The sequence below is a fragment of the Camelus bactrianus genome, chromosome 6, assembly GCF_048773025.1.
Source record: "Camelus bactrianus isolate YW-2024 breed Bactrian camel chromosome 6, ASM4877302v1, whole genome shotgun sequence".
Lineage (NCBI taxonomy): Eukaryota > Metazoa > Chordata > Mammalia > Artiodactyla > Camelidae > Camelus > Camelus bactrianus.
In genome coordinates, this window is record NC_133544.1 from 27948344 (window position 1) to 27973794 (window position 25451).

Consider the following 25451-nt stretch of genomic DNA (forward strand, 5'->3'; position numbering starts at 1 on the left):
GTCCACAAATTCCTATTCCGGTGGTACGCCAGGCTTACCTCTCCTTCCTTTGCTATTCTCTCCTTTCTGCTAGTCCTCCCAGCCTCTCCCTCCCCTCCTAGTCCTTGCTCTTATCACCAGGCTCTACCTCCCTGCCCTGCACCAAACCCCTCCTCTGCCCTCACACAGCCCCGCCCCTCACAAGCCCCACTCACACACGAGCCCCGCCTACCACTGGCCCTACGGCCTAGCCCCGCCCCATTCCCTCCTGGCCACCCCGCCCTCTCCTCCCCGCCCCACCTCCTCTTCGCTCCGCCTCTTCCCTTTTCCTGCCCTTTCTTCCCGGCCTAACAGTCTCCGCCCCTTTTGGTTCCTCCTCTGCGTTCCTTCGCTCTGCAACCCGCCTCTTCCGTCTCACGGTTGTGACGTTTACTCTGCGCCGGAAGGAGAGCCAGAGAACGCTTTTGGAATTATGGCGGCGGTGGATATCAGAGGTAACCTGCGCTGTTTCCTGATTTTCTAGGGTCTGGTTTAGGGATTTAGAACTCTCGGGGGCAAGGTTCCGGTTCATTTGTGAGGTCTCCCAAGCTCTTTTGAATGTTTTCTGTGAACGACCCAAAACTCTAATCTGGCGAAAAGTTGCCTAGATTTTCGCAGTTCTTCAGGGGTGTTTTAGAAGCGTTGAAACGAAGGGGTTGTAAGAAGTCCTGGGCTTTGAGCCCTGAGCCCTGCGGTATTGTTCTACACGCATATTTCTACGCCCGTGTTGGGGCTGTACTATCCGGGTAAAGGAACGGCCTTTGGGCAGGGAAGGGGGTGGAATAATGAGCCGACCAGGATCATCCCTTGGGACTTTGCCTGGGCGCTTACCTTTTTCCTAACGTCACGTCCCGCGTGTCCGGCGTCTTTGTGCATGAACCCCTACGATTACTGAGGGCAGGGGTCATTTCTTTTTCACAGCTGAACTCTAAAGGTACTCAAGTATCTGTTGAATCAGTGAATAAATATATGGAGACAAAACCCCTTAATTGGCTACTTTATCTCTCGTAGCATTAGGCCATATACTCTCTTCGCAGCACACCGTACGTACACACATCCGCTTCAGTGAAACTCGGATTCCAGAGTGAACGGAAAGGCGACTTTAAAATAGCTAAAGTGTGAGAACTTAGTTCCAAACAGACCAGGTTCCAGTAGATTGGGAGGAGGTATCATGGACGTTCTCAGGAAAAATTTCAGGAGAGTGAGAAAGCGCCTGCGAATATCTTTGTCTTTTATTGTGCTTGTGGCTCTTGCAAAACTTTCTACCCTTGTATGAAACTCTTAACATAGATGTATTTCCATTTGAAACTTTGTAGTACTTTTCCTTCCAAGAAGTTCGAATTTTTGTACCTAGATGCAAGCCGAGATTCGCGGTTAAGTTTACCTTTCTTCTTCCCAGCAAACGTCTTTCTTCAAAAGATATGTTCCTAATCATTTGTACATAAGGTTGTTTATATTTGTATATACTTACTTTTTAAAGGAAGGTGTTTGAGATTCTTTTTTTATATTAACCACATTGGAATCTAGCACACATATTAAAAATATATTGTCACTTACATACTGTCAAAATGTCCAGTGATCATTAGCACTTCTGGATGATGCTTTTGCCTGTTTGTCTTTAATCATAAGTGAGAATATCAAGTACCTAATTTCATTACTTGCTGATTTTTAGAGAGCTGTACTAGGTCTCTCCCTTGCTCCTGAATGACAAAGAGAAACATTTAGTCCATCAGACTTTTTAGCTTTCATAACTTTTTAAATTTAGATTCGTTAGGGTCATTGCAAAGTGGGAATGTGTCTGGGGTGTTAGAATAACAGCAAGAATGCCAGTATGGCTAAAGCAGAGTGAGAATGCAGGAAGGAGATGAGGTCAGAGAGAGAATTGGTGGCTTCATCATGTAGGATTTGTAGGCGGTGGTAAGGTCTTTGGCTTTTCCTCTGAGTAAAATGGAGAAACATTGGAGGGTTTTGACCAGAGGGGATGAACATATTCTGACTTACTTTTTTTTAGGATCTGCCAAGAACAGTGTAGGAGGGTAAGGGTGGAATTAGGGAGACCAGTTAGGCCATTTTTCTAATGACTGGAGATTTAGAGGAAGCTCAGACTATGGTGGTAACGGTGGAGATGGTAAGAAGTGGTTGGAGTCTGCCAGTAGTGTATTCTCTTTATTGGGCTGTGGTTTCTGGTAGTCTCTAATAAGTGACAGGTAATTATATTCTATTTCACAGCCACACACCATCCTCTTAATCCCAGTTAAGTATTTTGTAAATGAACATCCTTAGATACTGGAGTATGTGTAAATCTATGAACAGTAGAATAACTTGTACTTAGCCCTTAATCATGAATTAATAAACATTTGCTGACTTACAAATCTGGTCCTGTGCTAGTTCCTGATGAGTAACACACAGCCTCAGTCCCTTAAAAACTCAACATTTAATGAGTACGTATTTGTATTTTTGGGTTATGATACAATATTATGATTAATAATAACGGTATATAGAAACTGCTAGAAGACCATAGAGAAAGAAGCCATCATTTGTCTTGTAGAGAAAGATTTTGCAGAGATTAGTGATATTTGAAATTAGTTTAATCTAGTGTGACCATTTGAATTATCTACTAAACTCATACCCTTTTGAGATTGAAAGAGATTTCTATCTTTTTAAATGTATAAATGTAAAAATAAGAGAAAAATGAATAGAGGCACAAACTAGGACAGCTTTGATTAAGCCAGAAATAAGTTTGGTCATCTTAATCTTAAAAGAAATTGACTACTAGCACTACCACTATCATCATCATAATTCTTACTGGGTTATTATAATGTGCCAAGCATTTTATGTACATAATCTAGCATGGAGATACTATTATAGTCCCCATTTTATAGTTGAGGAAACTAAGGCATGGGGAGATTAACTTGTCTGAAGTCCCATAATTTTCAATATACTTTTCTTTGTGCCATTCTGTTGTGTGGTGGTGAACTGTGGGCAGTGAAGTGGAAATAGTGGAGCTAGACTGAGATGCCATGTTAAAGAATTTGAACCTTATTCTTTTAGACAGTAGGTATGCACTGCCATTCTTTAAGTAAGAAGTGACATAGTTAAATTTGTGTTTTGCATAGAGTAGAATGACACATGTTCAGCTCTCACTTAAAAATGCACAAGTAGCATTTTTAGGCTGAATAGGATTGAGAGAAGATCTGGAGACAGGAATCCCTGTAAGGAGCTTGCTGACCAGGCGACACTTGGGAAAAGATTAAGTATATATTGGCAATGGGGACAGAGAAGAGGAAATGTAGTTGACTAGACTACATCCTCTCTAGGACAGCACTCGTTTTTCTACAGGTGATTTCCAAATCTGTAGTATCAGCCCTGGCGTCTCTCACAAGCTTTTAGTATCTGTCTTTACTAGGTATTTTCAGTTTGAGGCAGCGTAGTGTAGAGGAGTGAGTGCAGGCCTTGGAGCTGGGCTGCCTGGATTCAGATCTTAGCTCTACCATTTAATGGCTCTGTGATCTTCTTGTGTTTCAGGTTCTTCTTCTATAAAATTGTCATAATAATAGCACCAGCCTCAAGTTACTGGGTACAAAGTTCATGTTCAAATCTGGTAAATGCTATCCTGTGTTTGTTTCACAGGTCATACTTGCCTTTGACTAGTTTGTTAAATGAGAAAAATATGACATAGCACTGCTGCTCAAGAAACAGCTTGCTGAAGCAAACTGAAAGGGAGAATTTACTCAACAGTCACTTGGAGCAGATGCCATTTATAATTTCTTCTAATTCTAAAGTCTGATTCCATATTTAAACTCTGCATATCCAAGCCAAATTCATTATAATTTCTTCCCTAAATGATCTATTGCTTCTGAAGTTCTCTGACTTTATAAACAGTCATTCAGGAAATTGTCTCTTTTTTCCTTTGAAAATTTCTTTTGTCCTTATCTTCCCATACATTGCCATTGCCTTCCACTAGGTCCTCATCACTTAATGCCTGTATCTGTTGATTGTCTATAATTGTGGGTAGGTAGGATCTATAATTATACATATATTTGCTTCTGCAGATTATTCCTCTACCTATGCTGAAATGATCTGTAATATAAGTTTATTGCCAATAACTTATGACACCATGTAGACATAGTTTCTACTGTATAAGTGAGAAACTCACCTAAAATTGTTCTTCTACAAATGCTTTTATATAATTGTTCTAAAGGAAATAAAAAAGAAATGTGTAAGAAAGTTACTTTAAACAAAATTACTTTAATAACTGGCTGTAGTGTTTAAAGCTGAAAATAATAATTACCTTTAGTTGCTTTTCATTAGAAAATCTGTCTTTTTCTGAAAATGTTTTCTGCTGCCCTGTTAGATATTTGATTGTGGCATAATCCATTTATGATGAGCCATCTTCTAGGTCTGTACTGATTATTTGGTCATTAACATGCTTCATCCATTTGTTTCTTCCTTTGTAATAACAGCATGTCCTACCTTCCTACAGTTACTTTTTCAGCTTGATTCATTTCGCTTAGAACTACTTGTCACCTTGGATTAGTTCTTACTTCTTCATAGATGCTGGAAATAATTACAGTTTAGGAGAGGTTGAAGTTTTCAGTTCTTCCTCCTTCAACCAGTGTTATATAGGCATTTTGATGTTCACCAATGGAATTTAGTACTGTCAGTGCTATGAAACATCATTTCAGCCAGTACTCAATAAAAGCTCATTAATAAAAGCTATCTCACTGTACTTACCATGTCTTTTTTTTCCCATTTTGAAAAATTTAAGATTTAATTTCCCTTTAAAATATGAAACTCTATGGCTATAATTAAGGGCATTCTACTTTTCATTTGCCCCTTTTACATCATTTTTATCTCATCTATAATAATGACTTTCTAACTTGTTTCTTTCTTCTTAATTGGAAGATCTCAGACTGGTGGCTGTGGATGTGTTTTCTTGGGCATACATATTGTTTGAAAATTTTTCAGTTAGTTACCAACATATAAAAGCTCAGGATTTCCAATTTTTTGAAAGATGTCTCTAGATTTCAAACCCTATAACTTCTTTACCTAATTGAATTATTCTTTAAACGTATAATGTATTTTTCTATTTCCCTGCCTTTGTATGTGCATTCTTCTGCTTGGAATTACTTTGCCTCTCTTTTCTCCAAGGTGAGTCTCTATTTATTCTTTAATGTAGCGCTAAAACCCACCTCCTCCTCACCCTATGAAAAATCGTTCCTGTTCCTTCAGGTAAGGTGTTCTGCTCCCTCCACTGTGCTCTCATAACACATTTCTACATACCTTTATTATAGTTCTTACGCTGTGTTGTCATTGCTTTCTTGCATACTTACTCTTTTGTTAGACCATGAGGGTATGTAGGTTAAGATCTATGTCATCCTTATATTCACAGTGTCTCCTACATTAGATACATAATAAATGTTTGTTGGATTGGATTTTTTTCTCTTTTCTCACCCTTTGTCATTTTGTTTCTTTTTTGTAGATAATCTGCTGGGAATCTCTTGGGTTGACAGTTCCTGGATCCCTATTTTGAATAGTGGAAGTGTCCTGGATTACTTTTCAGAAAGAAGTAATCCTTTCTATGACAGGACATGTAATAATGAAGTGGTCAAAATGCAGAGGCTAACATTAGAACACTTAAAGTAAGTTATTGTGAGAAGGCAGCATTTGCCAACTAGAGATTTTACAATGAATAGTTCTTTCAAGCTGTGGATTGTGAAGTACAGAGAAGTAGTTTTGGAAGAACTGGAATTTTGTTTGAGTTTGTACAAATTTGACATGCAAAAGAATTATTAGTCGCTTGTAACCTAGGAAGTCTTTTCTTTGTAACTTTATATATTACTGTCTAATTAAAATATAACTGTGAGGTTTAGATGTAGATCTGATGAATGATTTAGGCAATGCATCTGTTATCCTCAGTCAGGGAAGTATGCTTATTACCTCCTCTACATCTAATTTAATGTCAAACCACCGTTGAATTTATAGTAGATTTTTCTTTGTATGACAAATAAAACTTTAGCCAAACAGATGCAAAGCAAGATTCTTCAGGCTTAGGATGCTGAGTAATTAGGATTTTATTACTGTTACAAAAGTTCTGGAAACAGTGTAGTAGTTTTTCATCCGTCAGCTAAATATGATAGGCAGGAGGGTGGTTTCCAGGAAATTAAATTTCTGGTATTTTAAACCACTTTTTTATTGAGGTAAATATTTACATTTACTGAGATACCTTGATTGTGCTTTTAAACATAATATGTCAGGAATAAAACTGTTGGTGATGAAGATAAGGTTTTTGTTTTTGTTTTGGGGGGAGAGGTAATTAGATTTATTTGTTTTTTAATAGAGGTACTGGGGATTGAACCCAGGACCTCATGCATGCTAGGCAGGCAGTCTACCACTGAGCTATACCCTCCCACCGAGGATAAGATTTTTGATGTTTTCTAGTTGTGTAGAATATATACTTGACATATATAGTTAAGACAGGTATAGTCTTCATGTATATTTTTATATTTTGTATATATTTATAGATCTCCTTGGTCAGGAAGCATCATGGTATTTTGGTTGCTTTTTTTATACGCTCTTCAGTGTATTTTCAGTCATGAATTTTTGTAGGCATTTTGTTGTTTAAAAACCAAATCTTGCTTTATCTGTGCTCCACCTGTCTGGGAAAATAGCCAGTTTTATTGAACAGTCAATTTTTAATATCAAACATAGGCAGTTTTATCCTATTTACAGTGTTGTTATACTTTTGTATAATAGTTTGAATATTCTACAGAATTGTGTGGAGGGCATTCATAGCTCTCTGAACGTGTCTGTGTTCTGGTTTCAGTCAGATGGTTGGAGTGGAGTACATCCTTTTACATGCCCAAGAGCCCATTCTTTTTATCATTCGAAAGCAACAGCGGCAATCCCCTACTCAAGGTAAAATATGTGAACTTCAGGCATTAGTTTCTTCTTAAAATACCATAATTTATTTCCTTCCTGAGCTGTATGTTCTTATTTTTTTGGATTGGGTTTTGTTTTAGGGATCTGTAGTAATCCCTGTGTAAGTTTCTTATGCTTTCCCTTCTGCAAGGGCCACACCAAGTGCACCCTCCCTCCAGCAGTGAAATGCAGCCTCACGTGCATAATATATCTGTTCAGGGAAGACCATTTTAGGCTCTGAGTCCAGAATTTTTATTGAGAGCTAATGATGTAGACATCTTCTGCCTGCCAAAATTCTGGACTCTCAGAGGGCAATCAGGTTTAATCCATGGTAGATGCAGTTGCACCAGAGTCATAAAAGATCAATTGAAAATCCTCCTTGACACGTTCAACCAGAAGACTTACTTGGGTTATATTACTGAACAAAAACTTGTTTTTGAAATCATACTGAAGAGTATAGAATTCAGATCTGATTTTGAATCAAAGAGCTAGTCAGCTGCTCCAGAGATGACCAGCTACATCTCCTAAATTAAGTATTCTTATCAAGACATTTGAGAACAACCTTCACCCTGAGTATTGATTCCAGAGAATGACTTGCTAATGAAGTTGTGGTTCCAGAGTCAAGAATCCAAATTAGTTTCAAAATCAAAGATCTAGAGTCCCTACGCAGAGAAAAAGAGAACCTTAGAACAAAGGCAAGACCAGGGGCAAGGTTTGCATAATGAAAGGGTTCTGGGTGCAGAAGCCACACAAGGTGAACTAGGCTCACTAACAGGTCTTTTATTCCTTAGGACCTCACACTGGGGCACAGAGGCAAGTTCAGTGCATCTGATATCTTCATCCGGGCCCTAAATCTGTCTTACTCTAAGGCCTTATTCCCCAAAGTGTGGCTGACTGACAGCAGCACTGGATCACTTAGGAACTTGTTAGAAATACAGTATCCCTACTGAGTAAGAATCTGATTTTAACAAGATACTCAGATGATTCAGATGCACATTAAAGTTTGAGAAGTACTGCTCATAGGGCAAAAGCTGGCACACTTTTTCTGTGAAGGTCCAGAAACTCAATATTTTAGGCTTTGTGGGCCTCCTGGTCTCGGAGACAACTACTCAGCTAGTGCCATAGCAGCCTTAGATAATAACATGAATGGATGTGGCTGTTTTCCTATATGATTTTGTTTACAAAAGCAGGAATTGCCAAACCCTACATTAAGCTTTTATATGGGTCAAATTTTAATTGTTCTTTTTATGGAGATATGTTTAGCAGTTTTTGCATGCTGTATTCATAATTTTTTCCCCACTGTTTTAGTTATCCCACTGGCTGATTACTATATCATTGCTGGAGTGATCTATCAGGCACCAGACTTGGGATCAGTTATAAATTCTAGAGTGGTAAGTGTCTTTACATTCTTTAAACATGAAGGAAAACTTTTAATTGAACTACTTGGTTTCCAAGAATTAAGCAGGAACTCCTCTCCTTTGTGTAAGTTGATGTAAAGTGTTGACTATTAGAATGTCTTGAGTATTGGTTACCTTGGGCCAGCTCTGTGTTCAAAGTATATACCATAGCCCCAGCTAAACAGTGATTCAGGTTCTGAAAAACAGAAGAATTACTGTCTTTGAATATGTGATATTTTTTTGTTTACTTTAGAAATTTTGGTCATATGAGAAATTCAGAATTTGTTTCTTTTTATAAGCTTACTGCAGTACATGGCATTCAGTCAGCTTTTGATGAAGCTATGTCATATTGTCGATATCATCCTTCCAAAGGGTATTGGTGGCACTTCAAAGATCATGAAGAGCAAGGTAGGTAGGACACCCAGACCCTCCTAAAACATTTTTTGTTACTCTGAGAATGAAGATGTTTTCTTTTGGAAAATGGCTATTGATGATTTCTAGATGTGTTTTACTTCTCGATGGAAAAACTTCATAGGATGGTGACATTGTCAGAGCTATGATTCATATAACTAGATGCGGTAATAGTAGCTTAGTACTATTAATAGTACTATTAATAGCCATAGAAACATACAAATTTTAATCTCTTTAGTAAGTGATAATCTTTGACAAGTTGATTCAAAGTTTTTAAATATTTCAAATATATAGGGGAAATCAGTGATGAGGAATAAGTAATGGTGATATTTCCTGCTTACCTAACTATTGAGTCATCTTGCAATCCAGAACCCAAATCTCCCGAAGCTTCCAGGTGGAGGAGATGCTCTTAAGGCCCCGTCTCCAGATGACCAGTCTGTTTTCTGATCTTTCCATGTTAACGCCTGTCGTGATGCCAGGTCCTCTAGTTTTCATTGTTGCTAATCCACTACTTGTTCTGCACCATATTTTACCAACAGAAGTACTTCTAGAAATGTGTCTATAGCAGTATACCTATATTCTGCATTTCTTTCTAGAGAAATAGCAACTTAGAATGAATTGCTATGGAAAGGTAGCCTTTAAATAAAATTGAGACCTGTGGAATGAATGGTCTTTGAAATACAGTTATATTTATTCTTTATGGTAGGTGCTGGTGACAACATTTGACTTAGGAATGTTTGCGTCAGTTGAATAAACATCTCCTAAGAGATGTTTGCCCCTACCCTAATAAAGTGTTTGAAGTAAAACTTAACTGGAACCCTTCCTTCAGTGACGATTCACCAGTATACTCCCCTCCCAGGGAAAATTTCACACATGATAAACTTCAGAATTTCTCTTGCAAGTTCTTTTCTTTATTATCTTCAAGATCTTCTGTTGTTTGATTTGTCCTTTTTCAGTGAATTATAGTCTTCATAATTGAGTATGGTAACTTGAGTTTGTGAAAGTTGCATTTTCCATTTGTACCTATTAGGTTTGTGGGAAAAGATTGTTTAATACGTTTAAAATATGCACAAGATAATGTCAAACCAGTAACCTGGATTGTAGCTTAGGTAATTATGGGAAAACTTTAGCCTTAAAATTCTTATATTTACCCATGTTTACATGGTAAAACTGAAATGTCTTTAAAAGATATATCAGCTTTTTAGAAGTTAGAATTTTAACTCCATTTCAGAGGAGTTATAACACTTTTGTGTATGTGCTATGTTTAACATGTTCGGGGGATTATCTTTGGAATAGCAAGCATTAAAAATAATGAAGTTAGAATATATTCATGGCAGACAAAGATTGTAGAATATAAGGCACCAAACTACTTAGGCAGTGTTTTGATTTGGACTTCATATTTTAATAGATAAAGTCAAACCTAAAGTCAAAAGGAAAGAAGAACCAAGCTCTATTTTCCAGAGACAACGTGTGGATGCTTTACTGCTAGACCTTCGACAAAAATTTCCACCCAAATTTGTGCAGGTAATGAGAATACATGTGGCTAATTTTGATTTGACACTTATCCCTGGCACATTTATTTTTAATTGAGACTGTTTCAGATGTGACCTAAAAGTATTGATTTTCGTCATTAGTTAAAAAATGATCTCTGAATCAAAGGGAAGTTTTTCAGAGACTTAATGGAAGAAGTGGGCAAAGGGAATGGAATTAGTACCGTTGTGTGCTCTTAAGTTTAATTCCTCATTGAATCTTCACAAACTATGAGGAGTGCATTTAGATAATTCTCATTCAAAAGGTTGCTGAAAAGTGTTGTAAATGGTAACAAAACTAGAATTTGAAATGCATGCTGTTTTTACTCTATGTACTGCCTTCCAGCCTGATGTAGTGCATATTTAAGTCCTTAAATGATAAACTAGTTAAAACTTTTGTAACAAAAAGAACACTTGATGTGGAGGGTTTGGCATGATAGATGGAGGAGGCAGGCATAATAAATATTCTTATATCATATTGGTGTCTAAGTTATATGAATTTTACTGTTATTTTGGGTATTCCAACAGCAATAGTAAATCCATCTACTAACTTCTATTAAATGAGCTTTTGACGTGAAGTAGGTGTGAGATGGAGTATATGGGCATGTTATTCTTGTGGTTAGTCTCAGTTCTTATTTACCTTCATAGGGCTGTGTCACACAAGGTCATAGATACTGTTTTTCTTGTGGGGGTTTTATTTAAGAGATTTTAAGGGATAATTTTAGATTAAATAAGATTTTTCACACCATGAGATGATGTACTGTTGGAATGGTGATGTGGCAGTGAAGGGAGCAGAGGCCACAGTTGGAACTTAGGACAGAAGAGCCAGTTTAGAGAAATCTCATGAATTATACTTGGAAGATGAAACAGTGTCTGTTGAATGAATAAATAAATAAATAAATGAATTATAGCTGTGTGTAGGGTGATAAGTAGCCACTACAGAGTGTAAGGGGTTAGGGTGGTTGACCATTCATTCAGTGAGGACATAGTATATACTAGGGAGGTTGGGAACAGAGTATTTAGACCTGCATAGTACAGTGACCACTAGGCACATTTGAAACATAGCTAGTCCGTACTGAGTTGTGATATGTGTGAAATACATACTGGGTTTAAAGACTTAGTACAAAAAAAAGTAAAATATCTCATTAATAACTTTAAATGTTAATTATATGTCAAAATGATAGTATTTTAGATACATTTGGTTAAAAATAATAAAACTCATCTATTTCTTTCTGAAAATGTAACTACTGGAAAATTTAAAATTATATATATAGCTTGCATTTGTGGCTCACATTATATTTTGGATAGTTCAGATGTAGAAAATGGGAATGGAACATGTAATACCAGAAACATGAAAGATTATTAATGACCATATACTCAGAAACCAAGAAAATCCCTTAGTTTTTCTTCTTTTTCTAGAATCCTGATGTGTAAAGTTAGATTGTTTGAGATCCTTTCTCCTTTTTAATATAGGAATTTATTGCTATAAACGCCCCTCTTAGTACTTATTTTGCTGCATCCCATAAATCTTGGTATCTTGTGTTTTCATTTTCATTTCTCTCCACAAAATTTCTGATTTCCCTTTTGATTTCTTCTTTGGCCCGTTGGTTGTTCAGGAGTGTGCTGTTTAATCTCCACATATAAGTTAGCAGAAGCAGAGAAATTACAAAGATCAGAGTAAAAATAAATGAAATAGAGATTAGAAAAACAACAGAAAAAATCAATGAAACTAAGAGTTGATGTTTTGAAAAGATAAACAAAATTGACAAACTTTTAGCTAGACTAACAAAGAAAAAGAGAGAAGACTCAAATAAGTACAATTAGAAATGAAAGAGGAGACATTACAATTGATGCCACAGAGCTAAAATGATCGTAAGAAACTACTGTAAACAATTTATATGCCACAAGTTGGATAACCTATAAGAAGTTCCTAGGAACATACAACCTACCAAGACTGAATTATGAAGAAACAGAAAATCTGAACAGACCAATAATGAGGAAGGATATTGAATCAGTAATCACAAACCTCCCATCAAAGAAAAGTCCAGGAACAGATGACTTCACAGGTGAATTCTACCAAACATTTAAGGAGAATTAATACCAGTCCTTCTCAAAATCTTCCAGAAAACTGAAGAGGAGGGAACACTTCCAAATTCATTTTATGAGGCCAGCATTACTCTGATACTAAAGACGAGGACTCTACAAGACAAGAAAACTACAGTCCAATATCTCTGATGAATATAGATGTAAAAATCCCCAGTGAAATACTGGCAAATTGAATATAATAACCCATTAAGAGGATCATACATCATGATAAAGTGGAATTTATCCCTGGGATGCAGAGATGGTTCAACATACTAAAATCAATTTGTATGATACACTGCATTATCAGGATGAAGGATAAAAATTACATGATCATTTCAGTAGATGCAGAAAAAAAAGCATTTGGGAAAATTCAAGATCCTTTTATGATAAAAACACAACAAACTAGGTATAAAAGGAATGTACCTCAACATAATAAGAGCAATCTATAACCCTACAGCTGTCATCGTATTCAGTGGTGAAGGACATAGCTTTTTCTTTAAGATCAGGTACAAGACAAGGATACCCACTCTCCATACTTCTATTCACCATAGTACTGGAAGGCAAGAAGAAGAAAGAAAAGGCATCCGAATGGGAAAAGAAGTAAAATTGTCTGTTTGCAGATGATATGATCTTATATATAGCAAAGCTTAAAGACTCCATTAAAAAACTGTTAGAACTAATGCACAAATACAGTAAAGTTGTAGGATACAAAATCGACACTCAGAAATTGGTTGCCTTTCTGTATACTAACAACAAACTGTTAGTAAAAGATATCAAGAAAAATCCCACTTATAATAGCATCAAAAAATACTTGGGGATAAACATATTGTTTTCAGCTTTATTGAGATATAATTGTTGTATAACATTGTGTAAGTTTAAGATGTATAACCTGTTGGTTTGATACACTTATATATGGCAAAATTATTACCACCATAGCATTAGCTGACACCTCCATTGTGTCTAATAATTGCTATTTATTTTTTATGGTGAGATCATTTAAGATTTACTCTCTTAGCAACTCTCAAATATATAATACAGAATTATTAACTGTAATCACCATGCTGTACATTAGATTTCCAGAACTTGCTTCATCTAATAACTGAAAGTACACCCTTTGACCAGCATCTCCCCATTCCCCCACCCCCGCCACTGTTAAGCACCACTCCATTCTCTGTATGAGTTTGTTTTAGATTCTACATAAGTTATGCGATATATAGTATTTTCCTTTCTCTGTCTAACTTATTTCACTTAGCATAATGCCCTCAAGGTTCATCCACTTTCCCACAAATGACAGGATTTCTCCTTCTTTCTCATGGCTAAACAGTATTCCTGTATGTATGTATATCACATGTCACACACACACACCTTTATCCATTCTTCTGTTGACAGATACATAGGTTGTTTCCATATCTTGGCTATTGTGAATAATGTTACAGTGAACATGGGAATGTAGGTATCTGTTTGAGACTCTGTTTTCATTTCCTTTAAATATATACTCAGAAGTGGGATTGCTGGATCATATGATATTTCTGTTTTTAATTTATTGAGGAAACTCCATACTCTTTTCCATAGTGGCTGCACCAAGTTATATTGCTACCAACAGTGCAAAGTGTTCCCTTATTTCATTATCCTTGCCAACATTTGTTATTTATTGTCTTTTTGATAGTAACCAATAATAACAGGTATGAGGTAATACCTCACTGTGGTTTTGATTTACATTCCCCTGATGATTAATGATGTTGAGCACCTTTTCATGTACCTGTTGGCCATTGAGTGTCTTTAGGAAAATATGTATTCAGATCCTCTGTCCATTTTTTAACTGAATTTTTGGTTTTTTGTTGTTGTAGAGTTGTATGAGTTCTTTATATATTGTGGATATTAACTTATCAGATATGTGATTTGCAAGTATTTTCATCCATTTGTTTGATGATTTTCTTTGCATGCAGAAGCTTTTTGGTTTGACATAGTCCTACGTGTTTATTTTTGCTTTTGGTGCATTTGGTTTTGGTGTCAAACCCCAAAAATCATCACCAAGATTGATGTCAAGGAGCTTACTGCCTGTGTTTTCTTCTAGGAGTTTTATGGTTTCAGGTCTTACATTCAAGCCTTTAATCTATTTTGAGTTAATTTTTGTGTGTGGTATAAGATAGTCCAGTTTCATTCTTCTGCAGGTGGCTTTTCAGTTCTCTCAACACCGTTTATTGAAGAGGCTCTCCTTTCTCCATTGTATATTCTTGGCCCTTTGTTATAAACTAATTGATCATATATGTATGGGTTTATTTCTGGGCTCTCTATTCTTTTCCATTGCTCTATGTCTGTTTTTATGCCAATACCACACTGTTTTTGTTACTGTGGCTTTGTAATATAGTTTGAAATCTGAGCTCTCTGTATTCCCACATTTATTGAATCATTATTCACAATAGCCAAGGTATGAAAACAGCCCTAATATCCATCAACAGATGAATGGGTAAAGAACTGGTGTATATATAAATAGTTGAATATTATTCAGCCTTAAACAAGAAGGAAATTGTACCATTTGTGGTATCATGGATGAGCCTGGAAGATAGTGTGGTGATTGAGGTAAGTCAGTCACAAAAGGATGAATACTGTGTGATTCCACTTATATGAGGTATCTAAATATCAAACTTATAGATGGAGAAAATATTATAGTGGCTGCCCAAGGATGGAGGAAGAGGGGAAATAAGGAGTTGTTCAATGGATATAAAGTTACAGTTACATAAGGTGAATAAATTCTGGAGATCTGCTGTATGGCATACTGCCTATAGTTAACAGTGTGGTGCTGTGCACTTAAACTTGATAAGAGGGTAGATTTCATGTTGAGTGTTTTTAGCACACACACACACACACAAACCCAGACTAAAGGAACAAAAGGAATCTTTTGGAGGTGGTGGATATATTTATTACCTTGATTGTGGTGGTAGTATCATGGGTGTATGTATATGCCCAGGCTCATCAAATTATATATATAAAATACTTGTGGTTTTTTGAATATCAGTTATACTTCAGTATACCTGTAAAAAAGGAAGAAAAAAACACAGAAAATACTCTGAAGTTTTATTACTTTTATTTGTTGTATAAAGGCAAGAGTAGTGAAACATGAGGCTTAAAAGTTGGATTAAGGTCAGATTGAGGATTTTCTGTGTTCCACAAAGGAGTTTGTGATTAATTCTGTAGTCCAGTGTTTATTCACTATTTTAAACCCATAACCTGATACCTCTCCCATAAACATAGTAGGTCTCCAGCTGCATTAAATGTTTTTTGAAGTATTAAAGCAATAGCTGTCATCACTAAAGACAAACCAAAGCAGTGGTAATTTTTGTATATTCTTTTTCAAATACACTCTCTTGAAGTAAACTGAGATATACAGATATCCTCTACTTCATCTTTTAGACCCTCATCACTGTCTAGCTGAGGATCAGTCATTGATGATGGTGGTAGAGACCCATTAAATGTTTAAAAATAGTTGCAAGGAAATAATGTAGTTGTGTATTTTAGGAAGATAACCATTGACAGTGTAGAGGATGCTTAGGGAAATGTGACATTTGGAATCAAGGAAGTTAGACTGTGGAAAGCCTGAATTAATTCTGTGGCCATAGAGAGGAGACGGATTGAAGAGATGTTTCAGATTTAGGATTGCCCAAATTTGGTGGTTGGACTTGGAGAGATGGCCATTAAAGATGATTCTTAAGCTTCAGGCCTAGAATTAGAATCACCTTGGTGTTGATAGCCAAAATTCAGAAAACAGGAAAAGAAACAGATTTTGGTTTATTTGAACTATATTTATAGTTGTTGGGGGCTCTATTTTCATTGGCCCACCTCTAGTACAGTCGGTAGCTTACTGCTGTGTTTGGGTTCTTTGGTACTCCAGCTGAATGACTCTTCTTTTCTGGCTAGGGGTCCTACCTTGAATTCCATATCCTGTCCTATCCTGGTGAAGTAGGTTGGACAGTTAGAGAGCTGAAAGACTTTCTTGAATCTTAAGAAAACAAAGAAAACTTTCCTTTGTAGAAAGTTACGGAAATTTAAAAACACAAATGAAAGTAGAGGGAATAATAAATGAAACACCCATAAACCTATTATTCTACTTCTACAGGTGTCAAGCATGGCCAATCTTAACTCTTCTTCCCCCATTTCTTCCCAGTTACTTTAAGCAGGTTGCAGACTTCATATCATTTCAGTGAGTTTTTTGCATTTTTCTTGTGAAGGCTTAGCCATAGTCATACTTAAGTTGTCATTTTCCAGAACCTCACCTTTGTTTTAACCATCCAGGGGCCAAAAGCCAGTGTGCAAAGAGAGAGTATGTCCAACTCTATGTAAGAAGGAGAAAGAAGGCTTTCCTTGGAATTGTTAATAATCTCTTTGTTACTCCTGCCCACAACATTTCTCCTTAGATGTAGAGAAGAAAATAGATTCTTGGTCTCCCTGAAGTCTCCTATGAACTCCTGTTTACCCTCTGTGTCTTCCCAGAACCGTTTGTCACTCAGGACTTAACTCCTACTTATCCACTGTATCTAACAGTTGAGCCTCTGGAACCTAGGAACGTTGCCTCTTTAGAAGGGTGCTCACGAGAATATTGGAGAAGTCCTGCATTTTTCCTCGAAGCTCCTTTTTCCATATTTTAATTTTTGTTACTAGTGAAAGTTACACTAAAACTGATGTGATGGGAGTTCATGCCCACAGAACCTTTTTGATGAATGTCTTTTCAGTGCTGTTTTCAGAAGCTGCTAGAACACCATAGGCTATTACTTCAGTTAAGTTTATTCCAAGGTTACCTGATAAATCTTGTTAGAAAGGCACCTCTGTTCTATTTTCCCATCTCAAACCACTTCCTACTAGTTTGATAGCATTCACTAGAAAGGATTAGACAGTGTGCATTAGGTAGCTAATGATATTATTTCAATAACTGGATATAGTCCAGTTTCCAGTATAGTTCAAGTAATTCAGTGCTAGCAGTATAAGAATATCCCTCTCAGTTTCTCGCTTCCTTAATGTTATACTATGTATTTCCTCTCCTATTTTAAAGAAGAATTATTTGTTCCCTCAGATTACTTTAGACATGTTTAAGTCCTGATACATTCATAAGATATTTGATAATGTGGCTGTGTTGGAGGTTCCCATGACCACCCCCGTGTTTGGAGATTTGCTTGAAGGACTCACAGGATTTATCACAGTGACATAGTAAGAATATAAGCCAAAATATAAGGAAAAAAGACGTTAGTGGAGTGTGGCGGAATCTATCTGCAGGCTTCCTTATGCCCTCTTCTTCCTATGACGAGTCATACAGGGAGCTCAGTTTTGGTCTTACTAAGTGTAGTGGCTCCCAGAACTTGTAGGAGTTTGCTAGTAGGCAGTTGGCAGCATGAATCTGGAACGTGTGATATCAGAGAATTTTATACTCTTTAGTCATAGGAATAGATAAGAAAGCTTAGGGAGAGCGTGTACATTCAGAAAGAGATTCAGAAAACAAATGGAGGCGTTTATAAACTTTATAAAAAATAAAGAAAACACTTTTCTTTTGAGATGACAGGAAAGTATAGAGAGGTAGTTTCTATGTGTATATGTATGTATGTAAAGGTTTAATAAGTTTGAAGGTAGATAAATGGGAGAGAACTTAGGGAGTTGACATCCCCCCCCCTTTTTTTTTTTTTAAAACATAGGCGGTAGAATCACTGGCCGAGGGTGAAGGGTAGATTGTGAGCCTTGAGGAAGAAGGAGGGGAGGTGGAGGAGGAAAGTGTTTTAAAGTACTTAACTTGGGCAAAAAAGGGAGATGATAGGGCCCAATCAAGTAAAATAATTGCTGTGCAGAATGAAGGATCTGACCTTTTCCTGACTCCTGCTGCCCCCATCGTTTTTCCTGCACTTTGATTTCTAATAGCACATTCATCAGAAGCCTTATATTCATAGAAAAATACCTCTTTTTCTTTACTTTACTTCCCATACCTGCCAACTTTAAAAATCAGAAAGTTCATGCAGATTGCATTCTACTGACTTATAGCTCATACCCCCTACACAGATAAGCCTCTGGAGTCTTGAAAGGCTCCATTACTCCCTTACTGGATTCTGCTTAGCTACTTTTAGTAAAGCATTGTAGCCTTGGTGCAGGCTTTGTAGATGTTCGAGGGTTGGCCTTTTGTCTTTTTGTTTTGTTTTTATGTTTCACTCTTCTGTTCTAGTTTTAGATTTGTGTCTTTTCTGTAACTTGGGAATAAGAAGTAGGAAAAGCTAAATTTACTCCTTATGGTACATGGATAGTAGTTCCTCTTCATGAAGTCATTTATAATCTAATTTGTAGGAAGGTGTAATTTAAACGAAAATTATGAAGTCAAGAAGAAGAAGGCTTTGCTAACCTGCCCTGTTTTCTTCTCCCCCCCACCTTTTTTTTTTTTTAAATTATAGCAAAAGTCTGGAGAAAAGCCTGTCCCAGGTATGGTTCATCTAATAATTCTTACTGAACTTGAAATAAGATCAGAAAGTCTGTTTAACTTAGTAACTATAACATGTGAGATGAATTAGGATCATTTTGCCCTCTTAGACTCTCTAATGGTAGTTTGTTACTCCTGACCTTTGAGGTTTGCTGAATTGCCAAAAGATGGTGCTTTTATGGTAGTGATATTAGTATTTAAAAAATGAATTGAAATGGGATGAACAGGTATTGATGATGTGTGGAGAAGCCAAGGTGATTTGAGGTTGTCAGAAGTGAACAAAGTTCTTTTGTTTCATCATTGAAAATAGGTATTGCACTATCCACTGAACTGGGATAGAATAACAGTGTATCTTATGTGAAATGTCTTGTTTAAATGTCATGTGTTTTTGTCTAGTATCACGATTTGCTCCTATTAAGTTTTTGATTGGTAAATCAAGTCTTGTACATCTGCCTGATGAAACAGTTAAATTGAGAACTTGAGATAAGCAGTTCTAAGTGAATTTGAAAGAGTCTGAACCATTCAAATTAACCATTATCTGAATTGGTCTCATCCCTCCACCCCTCCAAAAAATACCTGTCTTTGATGTCTAGTGGATCAGACAAAGAAAGAGGCAGAACCTCTACCAGAAACTGTAAAATCTGAGGAGAAGGAGACCACAAAGAACGTCCAACAGACAGTGGGCACTAAAGGCCCCCCTGAAAAACGAATGAGACTTCAGTGAGTATTGGACAAGAAAGAAACTTGCAAGATTCCTCTTGTCCACATTTTACCTCATTACTGTGACAGGCTCTTGAACTTTAAAAATCTTTGTCACAATCGTTTGTATAGAATGTGCTTGTTCTTTAAGAATGGATATAGATCCTCATGCTTTCAGTCTGGATATTTTTAATGTATCTTTTGTAACCTTTTCCCTATTGGACTTGAGCGGCTTCCTCACTCATATGTTTACTGCTGTATATGTTTAAAAGCAAAATAAAGGTATTTGTATAAATTACTTTATCGTGACTTTTTACCCCCTTATTTTTCTGTCTGAAATATTTCCGGGTGCATTTTGTAAACAAAGGATTCATGTTAAGGTAGTAACTAAGCTTATTTTCTTTTATTAGTTGCATATTCCTCAGTATTAACAATAGTAAAGTTACTGACAATTTGAAAGATAAAGAAGAAGAAAAAAGCCTCACTTACCAATACCACCGCCCTACAAATACCATAACAACGTTGTGAATTTTCTTTCTTTTTCTGTGAGTAGACGTCTTTAAAACATAGTTTGTAATTCTTCTGTTCATATAATTTTACTTTATCATATTGTATCTGTTGTATGCACTGTCCCATTGTTACTTAGTTTTTATAGACTATTTATATTCTATTGACTCAGTAGTTCCTTTGAGTAATTTATACCTGTTCCCTTCAGCCCTCCCTGTATTATACATGAGTTAATCCCACTCGCATTATTTAAATACGATTGTGGGGATGACGTTTGTGCACGATGCCTCTTCAGTGCTTAGTGTAGAGTCCCAGCAGCAGAATCGCTAGGCTCTGTGTTGGTTTTTTTTTTTTTTTTTTTTTTTTGCTCTTAGTCCATGTTGCCAAGTTGTTTTTCTCAAAAGTTTTGGGCCTGTTACTATTCTGGGAGCAAAATATGAAAATACCAAGTTCCCTAGAATCTCGCTAACACTGAGTATTGTCATTTACATTTGTAGTGCTAATTAAGTAGCAGAAAGATGGTGCTTCATTATTATTATTATTATTATATTATTTAATTATTTTTCATTTTGTGGGGGGAGGTAATTAGGTTTATTTATTTTTAGAGGAGGCACTGGGGATTGAACCCTGGACCTCATGCATGCTATGCATGTGCTCTATCACTTGAGCTATGCCCTCCTGCCCGGTGCCTCATTATGTTAAGTGGTTGAATAATTTCTCATCTTTGATTTTTGCTTTTATGAAATGTCTGATTTCCTGTATTATATAAGATTTTTAGTTTTTTATTTTGGCATAATTTCAGGCTTACAGAGAAGTCAGAATAGTACAAAGAATTCCTCCATATAAACCTTTTGTGCAAATTCCCCATGTGGTAACATTTTCCATATTTTGTTCTTTAATCTCTGTCTCTCTCCTTCTTGCTGTCAGTTGCTGTCCCTGCCCCCATGTGTGTATATATATAATACACACATCTTTTATTTTGAATTGAGAGTCAGTTGCAGTCATGATGCCCATTTCCCCTAAGAACTTTAGTGTGCATTTCCTTAAATCAAGGACATTCTCTTACATAGCCTTGGTACAATTATCAAAATTAAACTGATATGATACCATTAGCTAATCTGTAGGTCTTACTCAGATCTTGCTCACGGTTCCAAGAATGTCATTTACAGCAAAATAATATCCTGAATTATACATTGGATTTAGTTGTCCTGTCTCTTTAGTCTGCTTTAATCTGGAACAGTTCTTTAATCTTCCTTTTTATCGTGAATTGATATTTAAAGAGTTTAGGCCAGTTATTTTGCTGAATGTCTCTTAGTTTAGGTTTGATATACTTTCATGATTAAATTCACCTCATGCACTTTGATCAGGAATACTGCAGGAAAGATGCTTCTGGAGGCACGTGCCGTCAGTTTGCCCCATTTTGGGTTATGTAACTTTGATCACCTGGTTAAGATAGTGTTTGTCAGGTTATTCCACTGTAAAGTTAGTATTTTTCTTTTTGTAATTTATAGGTACCTTGGTCAGGGGGTAGTCTGAGGCTCTATGAATATCCTGTTATCCCTCAAAACTTTTACCCTCTGATAGCATCCACTGATAATTCTTGGCTGAATCATTTATTACTGTTATGATTGCCAAGTAGTGATTTTCTAATTCCATCATTCTTTCGTTTCTTCTATATTTATTAGTTGGCTTTCTGCTATAAAGAAGAGCTTTCCTTTTCCCCCTACTTATTTATTTTTATCATTATGGACTCCTATTCTTATTTTATTAAACAAGTTATATTTCTTACTGTGATTATTTATATTGATGCTCAAATTGTCCTAATTGGGCCACGGGAGCCATTTCAGTGTCCTTTTGACATGACTCTGTCGTTCATTGAGGATTTTCTTTATGTTTTGGCACAGAAAGATATCCCAGGTTCATCCCAGCCCTGGAGTCCACCATTCTGTAAGGATCTCTAGCTCCTTTTGGTGGAGAATGTGTTTGGAGATCAAGATCTGTGTGCTAGGTGTGCTCATTTGCTACTGGGGTGTCATGCCTTCTGGACTCTTTAATCTGATAGAGTTAAGAAATAGATATATATGGAATGGGAGAGGGTATAGCTCAGTGGTAGAGCACATGCTTAGCATGGACAAGGTCCTGGGTTCAATCCCAGTACCTCCATTTAAAAAATACATAAGTAAGCAAGTAAATAAACCTAATTACGTCTTACCCCTAAAAACAAAGATATATACATATATGTCTGTGTGAGTGAATACACATATGTCCACACACATAGCTATCTGTTTATTCTGTATATACTAAAAGCCTTTAATTCACACTGATAACACCAATTCCAGTTTATCATCACAGGGTTCACTCTGTTCTCTTCCACATTTGTAACTTTTCCACGTTGATGAGAATTCTGATTCTTGTTATCTACAATGTTTGTCTTTATTTGCTTAATCTTAGAATAACAAAAAGTCGTGTCAGAATTCCTAACCAATACCTCTGCAAAAAAGAAACCTAATTAGAATTCAGTATTTACTTAGAGTTCTTTTTGTCTTTAGCTTGAGGATATATAGTTCAGATACTGTGTTTAAAGATTACTTGGGTTAATTTTTTTTTTAACTTTTCAGTGTGGTTTCATAACTCATTTATACTCTGGTTTACTTGGTTCTGTTTTGAATTTGACTTTAGTTTTTCCCTTCATTAAAGTATTGATTTCCTTTAGTTTTGTTATTGTTGTATTGTTTTGGAGAGTGAGAGATGTTAACATGGTTCTAAGTGTCAGACTGTCCAAAAGAGATTCTAAGTATCACAACCCTTCCTCACTTCTTCTGTCTGTTCTACCTTATTCCTACCTACCCCTCTAAAAGTAACCAACCTAATTAGTCTCTAGTTTACCTTGACTGTGTTTCTGTTGCAGAAATGAATAGATACTTTCTTTTTTCCCTTTCTTACACAAAAGGCAACATACCATATAAAGTTTTGCATTTTGCTTATTTTCCACTTATTTAAGCATGAACTATGACATAAAGATATTATATTCAACTGTTTTTTGTTCCATCAAAGCTTCTTTTTCTTTCAACTATCTTTTTGTAAAATATCACTTACAGAAAAGTACACAAAATAATAGTACAATTCATTGTAATTGCGTAACTTACCACGCAGGTAAAGAAATTGAACATTGCCAATACCCAAGAAGCTCCTTTATGTCCCCTCCTAGTTACAGTACTTGTCCTGATTAGAGGTCATACTCATCCTCAATTTTATGGTAATCACTTGTTTTCTTCACATTTTTACCATGTAACCATGCATCCTTAAATAAATGTTTAGTTTTGCTTGCCTGTTTTTTATTTTTAATGTGAATAGATTCAGTATGTGTATTTCAGGTATGACTTCTTTTGTTTAGTATTATGTTTGTGACATCAAAGTTGTTTCATGTTATTATAATTTTTAAATTTTCATTTCCATATAGTATTTAATTACATACATATATTACAACTTAAAAAATCCATTCTAATGGTGGTGGACGTTTGGATTGTTTGTAGTTTTGGGCTGTTGTGAAAAATTGCTTTTATGAATATTCTTTTTGGTATATATTATAAGCTGAATTGTGTCATCACACCCACCCCACCCCCCAACAAGATATGTTGAAGTCTTGACTTCCAGTACCTCAGAATTTGATGTTATTTGGAAATAAGATCACTGCAGATGTAATTAGTTAAGATGAGTTCATGCCAGAGTAGGCTGAGACCTTAATCCAATGTGACTGGTGTCATTATAAAAAGAATGCCACGTGAAGAGACAAAGGGAGGCGCCTCTGAAGATAGAGGATTGGAGTGTTGCATCAGCAAGCCCAGAAACACCAAAGATTGCCACCAAAGCAGGTTTTAGGGGAAGCATGGACTGAGTTTGGACTTCTAGCCTTCAGAACTTTGAGACAATAAATTTGTTGTTTTATTTACCAAAGTGGTTGTATCAGTTTATACTCCCAAAAGGATGTGAGTTCCTATGGTCCACACCTTTGTTGACCCTTGATACTGTCAATTAAAGAAAATTTTAGTCATTCTGATGGGTGTACAGTGCTATCTTATTGAGGCTGAAATTTGTATTTCCTGGTGGTTTGATGATGTTAAGCGTCCTTTCCTATGATTGTTGGTTATTTGAATATCCATTTTTATGAAGTGTGTCTTTTGTACATTTTTCTATTTTTTCCATCTATGTTTATCTTACAGAGTCAGAAGAATTCGTATGTTTGGATAGGAGTCCTTTGTAGGTTACATGTATTGTTTAAATGTATTTTCTCCACTCTGGCTTGCCTTTTTTACCCTTTTATGGTGACCTGAAAATGATTAGCACTTCTTAATTGTAATGTAGTTCAGTTTGTCAGTCTTTTTTATTGTTAATGCTTTTTTGTGTCTTCTTTGAGGTTTTTCTCTATATTGAGGTTACAAAGATGTTCTCCTGTGTCATTACCTACAAGCTTCATTTTACATTTCACATTCAGCAGTATAGTCCATTTGTCTGGGATTGACCTATAATCGATTTGGCAAGAACTGACAGTTTAGGAATATTGAGTATTCAGAACCACAAACATGTTATATTTCTCCATTTATTTAGATTTTCTTTAATTTCTGAGTAGAGTTATGATTTTTCAGAGTATAGGTCTTGTACATGTTTTGTTAAATTTATCCTTAAGCATAACATGTTTTTTTTTGACGCTACTGTAAAAGGTTTTTTTAAAATTTTAATTTCCTTTTTTTTGTCTCGAGCATATAGACATATAGTTGCTTTTTGAGTATTTGGCCTTGTATTCTGTTCTTTACTGAATTCAGTAATTAGTTCTGGTAGCTTTTTTGAATGTTGCTTAGGATTTCCTACATACATGATCATGTCATCTGGAAATTAAAAGTTTCATTTTCCATCTGTATACCTTTAAACAAACTGTGGTAAAATATAAATAACATAATATTTACCATTTTAAGCATTTAAAAATATACATTCAGTGGCATTAACTACATTCACATTGTTGTGCATCTATTACTACTATCCGCCTTCTGAAACTCTACTCATTAAACACTAACTCCCTTTTTCCCCTTCCCCCTGCCCCTGGCAATCACCTTTCTACTTTATGTCACAATGAATTTGGCTGCTCTAGGCATCTCATACAAATGGAATTAGACAATATTTGTGTGTGTGTGTGTGTGTGTGAGACTTATTTCGCTTATCATAAAGTCTTCAGGATTTATCTGTATTCTAGCATGTGTCAGAATTTCTTTTTTAAGGTTAAATATTCTGTTGTATATATATACGTATACATACAACAGAATGTTTTGTTTATTCATTAGTCAGTGGACACTTGAGTTGCTTCCACATTTTGGCTCCATTGATTCCAAATAATGCTGCTGTGAACATTGATGTACAAATATCTGGCAGGACATGTGGGCAGGGATG

At 36.0% G+C, this 25451-nt stretch overlaps 1 protein-coding gene across 2 annotated transcripts; it reads left to right on the forward strand.

Moving 5' to 3' along the window:
- Positions 1-317: 317 nt before the first annotated feature.
- On the forward strand, positions 318-19803 carry MED6 (mediator complex subunit 6). Of its 2 annotated transcripts, XM_010962331.3 has the most exons (8): positions 319-473; positions 5501-5660; positions 6845-6936; positions 8248-8330; positions 8636-8744; positions 10156-10271; positions 18781-18808; positions 19400-19803. In XM_010962331.3, the coding sequence occupies exons 1-8, from the start codon at positions 452-454 to the stop codon at positions 19528-19530; spliced, it is 741 nt and encodes a 246-aa protein (XP_010960633.2). In that variant the 5' UTR covers positions 319-451; the 3' UTR covers positions 19531-19803. The 2 variants fall into 2 exon arrangements, with proteins under 2 accessions (XP_074221422.1, XP_010960633.2); XM_074365321.1 differs by lacking the exons at positions 18781-18808; positions 19400-19803 and adding an exon at positions 12401-18774 and having other exon boundaries at positions 318-473.
- Positions 19804-25451: the final 5648 nt, after the last annotated feature.